General features: G+C 33.4%; 1 protein-coding gene across 1 annotated transcript in view; it reads right to left on the bottom strand.

The window, feature by feature from the left end:
* Positions 1 to 265: 265 nt before the first annotated feature.
* Positions 266 to 15,753, bottom strand: part of LOC118191857 (uncharacterized) — a 37,646-nt gene continuing 22,158 nt past the window's right edge. Inside the window, exons 2-3 of the mRNA XM_035362712.2 lie at positions 9,201 to 9,519; positions 266 to 1,091 (exon numbers count right to left, since the gene is read on the bottom strand). Of these exons, the coding sequence (XP_035218603.1) occupies positions 581 to 1,091; positions 9,201 to 9,519 (830 nt within the window). The 3' untranslated portion in view covers positions 266 to 580. The remainder of the gene's footprint in view (positions 1,092 to 9,200; positions 9,520 to 15,753) is intronic.

Genomic DNA, 15,753 nt, shown 5'->3' with positions numbered 1-15,753 from the left:
TAAGAAAATTTCAGTAGCTCATTTCTTTTTAGTATTTGCTAATACTAATTTCTTTTAGTATTTGCTAATTAATTTTGCAATAAAAATCCTTTTATTATTTGTATCCAAACCAAACTGCTCTGCATCCAATAAATGCAGAGTAATTTAGGCTCTAAAGTTTAAGATCTAAGAATTAGAAATTAAATATAAAGACGCTGATCATTTTTAATAAAGGGAAGACAAAAGCACGAATTCATCTTTCCGCAAATAACTGAAAGCAACAAAGTTATTTTGCTTTATTTATTTTTTCATTATTATGAATCACTTAACATTCTTGATGAAGCTGTCCTTCACTGTTAACTCAATACCTCTGAATAACGCTGACGAGCTGTCGTTCATTCGCGGAGTGATAACCAAATGTCAGTAACTTTACCACATTATAAAGTTTGTCAACATCCGCAAGAAAAGTTTGGTTAAGAAAATTTTGCCTTTTTTATAGACATGTCCGTACATCGGATAGAAATGGAATCCATCCTCTCACAGGCTTGTAACAACTAAAACCAAAGGAATAAAACCACCAAGAAGAATAAAACCATCTATTTTAGAAGATTCTTTCCTCCTGCCCATCTGTGTGGCTGGATACGCTACTCAAGCTGGATGCCGGAGAGCTGGCTTCAGACAGAGCATCGTGGCAGGACTCCTCGTTTGCGGGTTCCGCTTTGATGGGCTTTGGGCATAACGAAGGGGAAGAAACATCTTGGCGTCCTTCTACATCGGTTCTATCGTCTTCAGAATTGGGCTCATTCTTCTTCTGGTATTCTAAAATCGAACTGAGCAGTTTGATATACTTGATGGCCAGGCGAAGGATCTCGTTCTTGCTGAGTTTCTTGTCTGGTGGGTGAGTCGGAACCAACCGGCGGAGATCGGCGAAAGCCCCGTTCACGTTCTGTTGGCGCCATCGCTCCCTGCTGTTGGTGAACATCCTCCGGACTAATTTCCGTGGGACACCTCTGTGAGCTGGTGGCGAGAAATCGCCCCTGTGGGCCACACCAGAAGGAAGATGACTGCTGCTCTCGAGGGTTTGCCTGTGCCGTCGTCTAGAAAGTCTGTTTCTGCAAAGGAAAATAAATAAATATAATCGAGTATAGTAAAAGAAAGAGGGCCCAGTTTATAAAACTGGATGCCCAGAACGAAACCTCTTAATGAAGCACTATTCCTCTAATTCTTTTCAATGTAACAGATGTAACTAATGCGAAGTATAAAAAGTATTATTATTATTATTATAAAAAGAAGAGTATAAAGAATTTTACCGATTTTATTATAAATTAAAATTTTATATAGTGGAATTACAGAAATAAAACCAAAATAATGCAGTTAAATTTAGCAAACAAATAACGCTTAAGATAATTAAAAACCTTCATAGTCAAAAAATATTTTGAACTTGAAATGTAGTGGTTACAAAATAGTAAATTTCAGTTCGTTACTTGTCTATTAGGTACTTGTCTATTATAGCCACCTTCCTACATTTGTGATCTTGTGTGTCCTTCTTCACCACACGGAGAGAATAAGGGAATTTTACCAAATTAGAGGGCTCGATACTTTTTTCACAGTAATCTTTACCATGGTTACGAGACTTCGTTTGGAGGGTAAGAAATAGCCTGATCTAAAGCAATTTCAGAACTTCATATACTTGTTGGAAAGCAACAGGCTGTAGCGTTAACTTGAAAATCCAAACTTGCTAAAGGATTTCAGTTACCGATGAGAGAGAAGAACGATCCAAAAAGTTCGAACAACGGTACAGAATCAGTTCGAAGAAAGCTTAAATGGAATACTAAAATAGGAAATTTAAAATTTTGTTCTTGCTTTTAATTTCCCATTTATAAAACCTAGAATTGAAAGGAATTATTTAATATTTTAAATATTATGAAAAAACTTGTAGGCCTCCCTAAAGTAGAGCTTGGGGCACACACCTCATTTGCACTGACGTAAATAGGCCCTGACGAGAAGACTGAGAAAATTTCATATAACCGTTAATTGGTACACGAATTATGTTTAAAATCTACTAGTAATTTTTTTCTGTATTTATAATGTGAAATGATTTATCTGAACGTGAAGTCTTAGATTATATCAGGATTGAACCCAAAGACGCAAATCACTGTGATAGTGTGATTCTCTTGTCTTATGATGAATACGCATGCATTATTTCATATGCTAGAAGTAATCTCCATCCTCCAGTTGCTGACGTGACGCCATATGCTTTATCTACGCAGTATATTGTCATACCGGTCAGTGTTTCTGATCCATATTTAATGTTCTCTAAAAATTTCATGAGGCTGAAAGCAACTTTTCCTAGAAACGCGTTCTCGTCAAACCATTTTATCTTAACCGCACCATTTTATTTGAAGACCTAAAATGTTGCTCCTGGCAGTCTGTTGAGAGTAGATTGCCTAATCAGAGGCAAGGCAAATGAGGATCGGATACTCTGTTCTGTGACTAGTAGCGATAAAGGACTTGGAATTCCACTAGAGTCAGTGCAACCCCCTGAGTGAGGATTAAATTATATGAATTACAGCAAAATATGCGGGGGCTATTTGCTTTCTTGTGGGTAAGAGGAGTCTTTTGACATCCCCTCCAATGACGTCATCTATCGCATACGTAACTTAGTTTTAGCCACCCATAAAATGTTTAATTAAATCATATATATATACATTATTCATAATAATGTCATTTTAAATTGGTATCATTTATAAATCGGTAAACCATTCTTTAGACATCGTTGATCGTAATTAATTTTATATGAACTTCAGTTTTTGGGGCAAAAAACTCCAAATAAAATACAGACACAATGTACGGGTAACGAATACATACATGTAGCAGGAGTATGGCAGTAATTGAAAGCATAATGGTTACTTTATTTTTACGGACGTTTCGAAACATCATGATTAGATTATCATTGCAAGCTTTTATTTAACTTACTAATGGTATTTGTCACTATGGTCAAAACTTTGCCATCGATTTTTGTGTTATTTTTGATAAGCTATCGAGCTAAAATTTTGCATGCACACGGTATTTGTGGATGACAATAAAATATGGTAAAACGATTTATTCTAAATTGCAATTAGATTTTTTTTTTTTTAAATTTAATGTTGAATCGATTTTTCGCACATATCTTCGTTTGACAATCCATCAGCTAAAAATCTCAAAATTTTACTGTTTGCACAATCGAATAGTATGCGAAGAAAAAAATCTTTTAAATGAAATTTTATTGCGCGATATTTCCAACTATTTAATTTCAATTACTTAAAATTTCAACATTTACAAATGTACGTAATATAAAGTTTTGAAATTTTACCGAATTCTAAAGCTAACTCTTCGTTCTCTTTTAAAACAGAAAGAATAAAAAGTATTAATTGGCCAACTTTCTATATTTTTATAGAAAATATGCCGCATAATTTAAGCAGAAAGGGGAGTTCCTATTCTTTCTTGGAAGTCACATGAGTTTCGAAGTCGCGATGTCTTACAATGTTGCTACGTCACGGTGTTTTTCACTTTTACATAGTTTTCTGGAGTATTAATTTTATTTATTAGTTGATTCATTGACCTTCCCCTTGCTATGGGAAGAATTACTTGCAATGAAATTAAGCTTATTACATAAATTGTCCACCTTTTTTATGAATGTTATTTCTTTTCTGCCCCCTTTCTTTACAGATAACTTATTTGCACTTCCTAGTTTTTTCCATTTTAATAATCTCAAAAGCAACAGAATTTGACGATTGATTAAGATTCAGCATTATTTATAATGAAATCTATAGTTTTAATTTTTTTACATTTTATACGTTTGCATACTTTTTCTCAGCATTTCATTTTAAAAGCTGATTTTCTTCCATTCATAGGAAAACGTAATATTACATTTTTCTATTCTAACATCTAAAAATATATCTATTATAATTTTTCCAAAGGTTATAAAATAGAATGTTCACAGTCTTGTAATAGAAGAATGATAAAAAATATTAGCTGGGCAAATTTTTAGAACTTTTTGCTTGGGCTGAGCAGCCGTCGAATTGACATGCGCAACTCGCTAGACCAATGTTATCAAATTTTTTTTTTTTTTTTTTACTTATTACGTGTTCCGCCTTTAGGCACTAGGGTAGATGTCTCATGGAGGTCCTTTTTAAGGAAAACTGGCTCATTTTTTACGTTACACATGCGGAAAACGCGAAAATGCCCATGCAGCTAGCCCGTTCGCTCAAACCGTTTACCAGTATTCAGTGGCTTTTACCACTCAGTCGCTGGTGAGCCAATGTTGTAATTTACCTAAGAAACAAATTATTCGCAGACAGTCAAGAATATGTTGCTGTAGTTGAGTAAAGTCCTAAGAAGAACTCAAAATTGAGAATCTGGATAGCACAAAGCTGATTGGAAAAATCGCATGATAAAGTAACAAAGGCATTAGCGGAAATAGAATGCGAGCACCCGTTCAAGATATTCTAAGACAAAATATATGAAATTTTTATCCCAGGTAATGTACCCAAATTTTAATATAAAGTTAGAAATAATATATTTTATCGCGAGTTTGCAAAGAGAAAGAGAATAGTTAAAAGTAAAAGAGAGTTTATTTATTCTTAAAAAACGATTTTTAATTGAATTATTTAATTTGTTATATGTAATTAATGTCGAAGAGACGAAAATAAAAAAAATTTAAAAATATTTTTAGAATAATGCTTTCATATAAAACTCGTAAAATAATTAATGAGCTAAAAGGAGGAAAATAATTTATGGTATAAGTTTCACAAGAACAAGAGATTAAAAAGCTCTCTTTACAAAATATATACAATTTTATTTCATGAATAAAGAAAGCAAAGGGCACCTCTGACAAATTTATAAAAATAATGGCTTATATTTTGACAATGCAATTCGATTATTAGATTTCATTATTTAGGTACCCACGCTTTTATTATTCGTGATATAAAACTGTAGATGAATTTTGCGAAGCGAATTATTTAATCTCCTTTTCCCGTTAAGCTACGTGATAAATTATTTTTCTTCTTTTAGTTCACCCGTTACTTTTTAGGTTTAAAATAGAAGCTTATATTTATAAATTTCTTTCATGTTATCTTTTATTTTTTTATAAAAATTTTTATGAATTTTTATTTCTAAAACAATGTTACATCAATAAAATTCCTGTTGCTGGAATTTTTATTGCTGCAGACTTGCATGCGCATGTCTTTGAAGAAGATAAAGAATTTAAGATAAATCTTCATCATACCTTTCTTTTATGTACTTTTATCGTGGATACGTCACTCGCTTGTTTTAGACTGTACCTTTCTGTAACAGATGACAGTTTTGTTCTAAAACTGTGAGGAGGATTAGTTTTTCACATTTATAGACTTATTTGTACTTCCTATCCAGAAACGTTTAATTCTGTTTATAATTTCGGGAAAAACAATAGGGAAATCGTTTTCTGTTACGTTTATAAAAGTAATAAAGGTAATGATATCGAGATTTTACAAATGCTTTGAATGAGATCGATATTTCCTGTAATACTTTAAATATCAATGTGAGATACTGCATTTTACTTATAGTATTAAAAACACTTAAAATGTCATTTAAAATATTAACAGAGTAAAAATATAGCATGAGTTTCTGATCGATATCTTTAATACCATGTTATACAATTTCTAAAATTTTAGAAATTTCTGAGTAGATGCTCTTAGACAATCTCTGTTATAATAAATGAAAGTGGTTTTGAACTTAGTATGCTTTTATAATATAGTTCAAAGCTTTATAGATACTGAAAACTGACTTTATAACTCCATTACGATCCTGTAAAACTAATTGTTTTGTATGAAGTAGCCTCAACAGTTAAAAAATTTCACATTTGCCCCTCCCCGCCCCCGTTTAATTGGGTTAGTTTATAAAGGTAGTGACTCGAGGCCTATCTGCCTAAGGAAAGGGACATTTTCACGGACGACTTACTAAGAAGAATTGTCTTCATGTTACACATGCGGAAAACCGCGAAATCTCTCACGCAACCTGCCCGTTACCGTATTCTGATGCATTTCCTCCTTAGAAAACGCAGCCTGTCAATAAATTTGGCAATCTACCAAAGCTTTGGCTCAATAATGATGAAGAAATAGCCCCCTTACGCAGTTATCCAGAAACATGTATATTACGTTGCTTGCGTATTACAGTACAAAGTCTCTAATCATGATGTCTATTATCCGGAAAGATCTATAATCCGGACCTCAAAGCCACAAACTTCCGCATGCGCGTTTGATGCGTGCGTCCGCTACGCATGCGCGTAAAGCCAGTAAAGCGTTTACCCATGCGCGCTTCCTATAGTGAAGAAAGTAACAGAGAACGTTATTGAAAACGAAAAAATCTCGATTGACAAGTTAGTCGGTATTCTCGGCGCAGCAATTACAGGACTTGAACAGTGGAACTTTGTAAATGAACAAGAAATTATGTCTGTTTATAGAATTAAAGAGAAAGTATTAGAACAGAAAACGAAGCAAGTTAAACAACTTACATTGATAGAAATGTTTACTAAAGTAAACAAATAAATATTAAATTTTTTTTTTTTTTTTTGTAAATTTTGATACCCTTTAGATCATAATTGCTCTTTATTTCATAAATTACGGTTTGATATTTTTAATTCTATAATTTCTGCATGCCATCTTACCAGATTTAAATTGATGATCTATAATCCGGAAAAACCCCTAATCTGGAATCGCCGAAGTCCCGACGAGTCCGGATTACGGACTTTGTACTGTACCACATCTACCTACTTAAATATTAAAATCTAAATATTAATAATGACTTAACACAGGCGTTTTTAACATTTCACTTGCATCGACACCAAAGAATGATTTTCTTCATAGACCCTCTTATATTTTTCTCTATAATATACAATACGTAACATAATCATAATACGAATAATGGCAAATAACTTAAAGATAACAAATTAGATTAAGAATGCGAACAAAAGTTTTGAAAAAAAAAATGGTTCATTACATTTATGTTTTATTATTTTCTTTATTATAACTATTTAAAAATTTACAATATAAACGAGTTGTCAGAAATAAAATCACAGCTTCCATTAGCACGAATATTCAAGTTTAATTAATATGATCTGTGCACTGTATGTATTGGTGTAATTTTGTTAGTTTATGAAACTGCTTGTTTCTTAAATCACCTCGTTCAAAAATATTCAACCTATTTCTCGTTTTCGGTAGTAAACTACTGACTTGATTGATTGAAGCCAATTTCTACCAGGTAAGGTTTGGTTTAGTTTATTATGGCAAAGCACACTAGGGTTATCTGCTTTCTACTAGGTAAGAAGAGAGAAAAGTCAATAATGTTTCTCCGGTAACAACTTTTATTTAGGGATATTTCTCTCCGATGACTTCTATATTCTAATATTAACACAGGCATGTATTTTGACTATGTGCTTGAAGATTCTCCTTCAGTGCAATCGATAATAACGAGATCAAACATATCGCATTTCAGCGTTGGAGTTGAGTCATGCTGGTACAGTCTTGCTGGCACATAGAAATTTTCAGTATCTTGAAAGCAACATCAAAAGCTTCTTTTAAGTTTTTCAAAAGTATGTAACAATATATCTTCGGAGAAATTTTGTGTGCTTCATAATTTTTTGGTTGGGTTTTCTTGCGTTTCTGCATTTCACTTTTTTTAGGGTGAGGTTACTATTGATGGGCCAGCTCATTCGTTGAGCCACCTCCATTATTTTGTAGTTATTGATAGCAGGTGCTATGTGTTGACTGCTTAGTGTACTAAATGAAGCTTGAAAGCCTCCATCATGACTGTGAGTTGATTCACGCTCAAACAAAGGTGCTTTATAAGAATGTAAGATTTTTGTACCTTTCTTTTAATTTACCGATGTACACTAAATGTGGATATCAATGAGATGCTAATAGTGGTTTAGTTGTTACTGATAATATTTAAAACTGTGTTAAATCAACATTATTTGGCTGCATTGATAATGGTTGTTTACTATGTTATAACCGAAGTCACGAACGTATTACATACCGACTGCTAGTTGCCTTCAATGAGCCAGCCTACGTTGCTATGAATGGGCTGGTGGCCCAACCATGTAAGCAAATCAAGGCTAATATTTTGAAACTTTTTTGAGATGAAGAACAAAATGTCATTATATCTGATTTAGTAAAAAGCTATCAGGAGTAATTAAATCTATAATTAAATAACGATCTCATTTTCTTCGTGATAATTTTCAAAATATATTAAATAATATTTGTATTTTCCTCTCCTATTTATTTATATTTTTTTCCTCTAGATTACTTGCTTGATATAAGCTTTATATCAATAAAAGAAGAATTTTCAAATTTACAATTTTATTATTATTGCTGTTTTCTTTTTTCTTTCTCCTTCTCTCTCTCTCTTTTTTTTTTTTTTTTTTTTTTTTTTTTTTTTGGTGTGTGTGTGGGGGGGGGAGAGGAGGGAGGTAATCAACAGAATTTTCACTTTTCCTATAAACTGATCATGCGTATTTTGCTCTCTACCCCAGTCGATCCTTTGATAATCATTGACCCCTTTAAAATGTGACCGAACCTCAGAAGTCAAAACCGATCCCTTTGTGAATGCTGACTAAAAAATTCTACGGTTGAAGGAATGTTAAGTACTTTCATTTTAGGACATATCACACCTAGAATAACAAATAAGGTACCAACTAGTTCCTTTCCTACTGTGCATGCGAGTTACTTTCTCCATCACAGTTTCGGTAAAGCTTCGTAAATCGCCATATTTACTGGTGGGTTAGGCAATGAAATATACAGCCCGTTTACCGGGACTGAAGCCCGAGTCGAACTACCTACATTCAGCGGTCTCATTATTCGGCCGCTGATGCTCTTCAAAGCTACCTTGCCAAGTTTAACGAATAAACAGGATATTAAAATAAAATTAGCATTTTTTGTTTTCTGAAATTCATTATGAAACACTATTCTGTAATTTTAAATGATTTGTAATATATTCTACCAATTCCTGACAAATAATACTGTGAGGAAATTTTGAGGAAAATGTTGGTCATATGAGTACCTTCTCTTAATTGCATCTTTACGTCACGTGCAATGTTATTCTTAATGTCACATAATATATCTTTAGCAGCAAGAGATGAGAATAAAAACTGGGAATGTTTAGTACTGCAACATCGTGAACGGAATGGAGAGCAAAAAATTCCGTAGTACCTGGACGAAGCGACGGGAAGCGTTTGCTGCTGCAGAGGCCCTACTCGGAAAGTCGTCGTCGCTTCCCACGGCTGCGCCCCGTCGCCGCTGACAACGTGATGCGGGTGCGGCCAGCAGGTGTCCGTAGGCGACACCTCTTCCGAGGGGGAGAGGAACACCTCGTCCTGATCGGCCTGCGAGAGGGGTGTGGTACTGTCCGAGAAGCAGTCGTAATCCTCCGAGTCGGTGAAGGAAGGGGTGTCCGTCTGTCGCTGCGACGAGGAGGCCGGTGGTGATTCGGGGGGCGGGCCGGCTTCCATCGGACGCCACGCTGGGTCCTCTGAAAACAAAAACAAAACAGTTTTCGTTTGTTTGGATTCTAAACTGGACACCGTTCTTTCTAATAGATAACACAAACAAATCTTTTAAACGAAACCATCTGTGAGCTAGAGATACGCTAGGAAAAGGCGCCTAGAAGATAAGACATAAGACTAGATGTTTAGGCAAAACAGTACCATGTCTGTTTGAAAACGAGAAATGGATAAAAAAAAACTTTGACTACAAGATTCTACATCATAGTTTCCCAACATGAGCGTTATCAACCATCTCGGTGAGTTGTAAGAACAAGAGTGTGTGTGGGGGGGGGAGTTCTTGGTCCAAAGAGCTGTAAGAGGCATTGGAATACAAAAAGAACGTGCCTGCAAAATTTGAGTGCTTAAGCACTTTTTAAACAATCGCTAGATTGCACAATTATTACATTCAATCAGATTTGTAAAGTATGACAGTCGACCCTTCACGTACGTTGATCCAAGCTGTATCTACGTTAATTTTTTCTATTCCGAGAGAAAGAATTTAAAAGAACGAGTTGATATTCTAGAAACTTTACCCCAAATGTGACATTCATTGATACACAGTAAGCCCTACTATTCATGCTCTTTCAAGATATTGCAGAGCACGTGCTGTTGTAAGAATCTGTGTATGGTTTGTCATGTCTTTAGGAGTTTTGTCGCTAGTATTCTGTGTCTATATTATTACGTGACGACAGTATTTTTTAACAATTTTGATGAAGCGAAAATGCAATAATACAAGAAATTTTATGAAAAAGGATTTACTAAAATGTTTCACGAGCGAGCAGGCATTTCAATTTAAAAACATTTGCAAAAATTAGCAGATTATAAAGTCCCTTCTCCAAGGAAATAATTTCCGATTGGCATATATAAGCACTCTTGTAATTTAGCTTTATTGAAAATAAAGTGAAAGTTATTTTAGGTGTTGATATGTTCATGCCCACCAGCGGCCGAGCGGTAAAGTCTCTGAACGCTGGTAATTCAGTCCGAGGTTCGAATCCCTCGAACGGGCTGGCTGCATGGGTGTTTTCGTGGTTTCCCCCATGTGTAACGCGTATACGAGCCAGTTCCCCTTAGAAAGTCCTCAACGAAGGCATCCCTTCCCTTAGGCGAGATAACCCTCGAGGCTTTGCAGTAATTAAATAACCTAACCTGATATGTTATTTTGCAAAATGTCTAACCTGGAATTTTTATATTTGTATGCAAATAATGACAAACTTCTTTATTTTTTCTTGTAACTTTCAGCTACACCATGTAATGGCATTTCTGTTTTGATATAATTTGCAATCTTGGTGGAAAAATACTAAAATCTATCTTTATGAGGACTTTTTTTAATTTATTAATTTTTAACTGGTGGAAAAAGCTGTTCCCGCATAAACGTGTTCCCAAACAAAGCGATTTTATTTAATTTATGTTCCTAACTATTCGTATTAGTATATTAGTAACCTGGGAAAGTACTTATCTTTTGACAAGTGCAAAAAAAGTTTAATCTAATCTATATCTTCAAATCTTTGATTGAGATTTATATCATAATGTAAATTAATTATCTACAGATGTATATTTTCCGGGGCGTTACTCACGTTCGTTTTTAATTGCAATGAAAATAAAGTATAATTACATTCAAAATAATTAAAATCTTAAACTTTTCTTGAACTTCTTGCCGTAATACAGAGGCTCACATTAATTTCCAGTTTTATTTGAAAATATCAGTTATTAAATTTTAGCAAAATGGCTTCTTATTGATTATCTTTTTTAAAAAAAGATCTATCTTGTTTGTTTTCGAAAAAAGTTGTTCAAAATGTTAAAAAATGTTAAATAAGTTTATTCAAAAAGTTATGAAAATGAGCTCACATAAGTATTCGGACACTTTTAACAAGCAATTAATGTTACGAAAACATAAAACTAACTGGACATACATTACTTCGTTAGATATCTTTTAGATAATATAACACTTTTCATGCGCTTTGGCACGGATTCAACTAATTTTTTTGAATGAAAATATTCCGTCTTTTCCTATTCCTCTATAAGAATTGCTTTAAACAGAACTTTCAAAGAAATGCCTTGTTTACTTAATTTTTTCTCCAACTTATTCCACACATGTTCGATAGAATTTAAGTCCTAAGAATATGAAGGAATTCTAATAACTTCAATAGAGTTGTACAATAACCACAAGCGAACATTTAAGTCTGTATGCTTAAGATCCTTATAGAATTTGAACGTATTTTCCATTTCAAATTTTCTTGCAAATGCTTTCAGGGTTAAGAATATTTCATGCTTATACTGATCTATATTATTTCTATACAAAGTAAAGCGAAAGATACCCAAACCATTATACTTCCTTCCACCTTCATTCTTAACAGCAGCAAGTAGGATTTTCGGTTTCAATTCTTCATTTGGCTTTCGCCTTGCAGCAATTCTCCATTCGGACCCAAATATATTAAATTTTGATTCATCTACATCTATAACATTATTTCAATATGATAAATTCTTGTTTTACTATGGATTTTGCAAACGCCAGAGTTAAATTTGAGTTCTCATGAAGATATTCTTTTTGCTGATCTTTGACTGTTTCTATGCCCCCTAATCACTCTTTTAGCAGTTTCAGGGTTGAATTTTATTGCATGCCAGCCTTCTGAATCCGCTGCAAATTGTGCAGCATTAATTTTTTTAGTTTGATTTTTCGTAGGATAAATCCCCGATTCCTTGGTTTTAATTTGGAAGGTGGTTCAGACATCTTATTGCATTTTGAGCAGTTCCGGGTACTTTCCATCGTATTTAAGATATAGCTGGACGCTTTGCATCAAGAACTTTCTTCAGTATTTTGAATGCTTTTATCGTCTTTAAAGTCGTCAATAATTAAATTTTGAACAGAATGTCTCGTTAATTTATAGCATCTTGTCATGTTCCTTTCAGATATGGAACTATTAACAACTTTGTTAAACAAGGGTAATAATTTCCAAATGCAGACAATAATTCTCGGGATGATTTTTTACTTAAAACAAAAAATATGACAAGAAATGTCGTCTTCCAATACATCTCAACAAAATTTCAAGTGTTCTAATTATTAGGTGAGTTACTGATTAATACTTTTGGAATACACTTTTTATTGCAAAGAATGATTTTGATGATTTTTTGATGATTTTGTAACAAACAAATCTTAAAATAGAGAAAAGATAATATGTTACGAAAACAATTTAGAGTCTATATTGTAAATATTTAGTATAAGATCTATCCGAATAAATTTCAAAAATACAAGTGTCTAGCTGTTAATCGAATGGTTGGAGTTTCGAACCAGCCGGAAGAGATAATAAACGTGATACAGTTGAGTGACCGATGTAATCATCCCCTTCATAGTTCCTTAATATGTCATTTCATTTCCCCCACTAACGCTAGGGACAAATAATATGTAGCATAAATTTGGTTATCGTTTATCCTTTAAAAATCCTAATTGAAAGTTAAACATAGTTGAGTCAGTATTAAATGCGTATAAAGTGCTGATTGTTTTACAAAATGATTCATGATTTTTGTGCTGTAGAGTCATTACGTTATTTTGATGTTGCAGACGTGAAAAATGAGCAATGCCTCGCCGGGACTCGAACCTGGTCCTCTCGAATACACGCCGAGTGTGCTAGCGTTACACAACGAAAGCATGCAGAAAAGATGAAGAAAATACCTTATACACTCCCCTTTTAAAGGGCGACTGGGTATTAGTGTACCCAGTCGCCAAATCCTGGTAGCGAAGAATCATCATCCACTACCTTTTATTTCGGGGGGCATTGTAGAGACAGAAGGTTTTTTTTTTTAAACAGGAAACGTAAAAAATTAGCAATGCCCTCACAGGGACTCGAAGCTGGACCTCGCGAGTACGCGCCGAGTGAGCTAGGCATTACAGGCATGCAGAAAGGAGGAAGGAAATACCTTATAGTGTGTATACTAATAAGGCTAGGTAAAGTGAACTTTAGGTTTTCACACTCATAGTAAATCGAAAGCTGATAAGAATATGTTCTCATTTTTTAGTTAAATGTAATTGCTTTTTATAGCATATTTTCTAAAACTTGTTGAAGATTCTAGGTAGGTAATTTAAAGTCGATCCTCATTTGGATAAAATAGCAAATATTCTGCTGTGAAACATGCTTATTTAGTATTTAGTTATTGTTATTATTCTGAGCTAACGTTGTACTTAATGTAGGAAAATTTGAATGAATTAGACATTCTCTGGAGTTTTCATCTTGGGGAAGGTAACGTTTAGCAACATTAACTAAATTACATTCTCGAAAATGCTTTAGTGTTTCCTATAATGCAAACTTATAATATACAATTGTAAGAAATTGGAACATTATTTGGGTGTCATTTTGGAATGAAGAAATTTCTGTATTCGGGATGTATGAAAGTTAAAATATTCGAAAATGTAGCGTAGAATTTGGTAAAATATCTCTAACTATTTCTTTCTTTGGTTCCTCCTTTAAATACATGTTGTGTAAAGGTACAGTATCCTTTAATAAGTTTTCATTCATAATGACATGCATTGGGAAATAAACTAATGAAATAGATTATACGTGAAGTTGCCTATTAGATTGGAACTGAATTATATTCGAGTAAATGTGTTAACATTAATTATGTGCTAGAAATAAAAGTATATCAATAAAAGAAATTTTCAAGACATGAAATGGTAACCAATGGGTAAAATCGTTGAATACTGGGTAATTCACCTCTGATGCGATACTGGGAATGTTGATCGTACGAATTTCTTTCTTCTTTCTTAATAATTTAACCTTAAATAACTGTTAGTTTCTCTTGAAAGTTGTCCATAAAGGTAGAAATATCCGTAAGTAGTGTAGGAAAAAGGTTATAATTTATTTCTCCTGCCTTCTTGGCATGCCTTCGTGGTGTGGTGGTCTGCACGCTGGGCGTGTATTCCAGAGGTCCGCGGTTCGATTCCTGGCAAAGGCGTTGCATATTTTTCATCTTGCCTGCTTCCAAAAAAAATACCTAATGTCTATACAGTGGCGCCCGAACTAAAAAGGGCTGTGGATAATGATTCTCCTCACCCAGGATTTGACGATTGGGTCCCATAAGAAACCCAGTCGTCCTTTAAATGGGGGAGTATATAAGGTATTTATCCCGCCTTCTTGGCATGCCTTCGTGGTGTGGTGGTCTGCACGCTGGGCACGTATTCCACAGCTCCGCGGTTCGATTCCCAGCGAAGGCGTTGCATATTTTTCATCTTGCCTGCTTCCAAAAAGTACTTAACGTCTCTACAAGGTAATAACGTAAAATTTGGATTGTCAGGGCATTTAAAGGGTAAAAATAATGGTATGGATGCATCAATTATAAAAAGATGCTGAATTAAAAAATATATTAAACGTTCAAAATAATAAGAAGGATTTCTGTATAAGTACATGAGCAGTGAATATGGTTCTAAAATTATGAATGAAAGTTTACATTTCATTTTGAATATTCGGAATATATCAAGTTCATTTATTAAAGTCAATCGAGATTCGAAACTTAACATTGGTATCTTCGAAAAGCTCAAACATGCGCTTTCAAGTATAAATGATATTAAAAAGTTAAAGGAAACATCTGAAAATGCTAGAAGTTAATAATGTTTGGAATGCGAGTGAAATTAATAAAGAAGTAGAGTAGTAGAATTGGTAATGGTAAAGACTATTACAGATGAAAAATTGTAGAATATGTAAATTTAAATAGAACTATAAAATTTAGATTAAATGAGTAGTATTCAAAGAATTGTATATGAATAACAGTTAACAGTTACAAAATAAAATGCTTAGTTGAAAAATATCAGTATGTTTAGGAAAAAATCATATAAAATTAAGTGAAATAGTAAAATAAGTAAAATCAAAAGGGCTGTTACGATCGAAAATTTTAAAAAATGAATTAAAATGCAAATTATGCCGGAAACTAGAAAGGGAAAAGTGCCAAAGGAGTAAAAAAATTACATCTAAAATTATAAAGATCCTGTGTATGATGAGAAAATATAATAAATAAGTTAAAAATGAGTGTGCGTTAAAAAGAACGAAGGTGAAAATGCACGAAACCAGTTAAAAATTACATCTAAAATTAAACAAAGGTAATGTATATAATCAAAAAATATATGAATTAATTTAAAATTAAGAGTATGCTGGAAATTACGAAGATTAAGATGTATGAAAGAAGTTAAAATTTAAATAAATATCACGTATATGGTCTGAAAATATAAGATATTTGTT

The sequence above is a fragment of the Stegodyphus dumicola genome, chromosome 7 (assembly GCF_044657685.1).
Source record: "Stegodyphus dumicola isolate Sdum_Otavi_A_Nest chromosome 7, ASM4465768v1".
NCBI classification, from domain to species: Eukaryota; Metazoa; Arthropoda; class Arachnida; order Araneae; family Eresidae; genus Stegodyphus; species Stegodyphus dumicola.
Note: the sequence above shows the minus strand (reverse complement) of the source record. Positions and strands in the feature narration are given on the sequence as shown.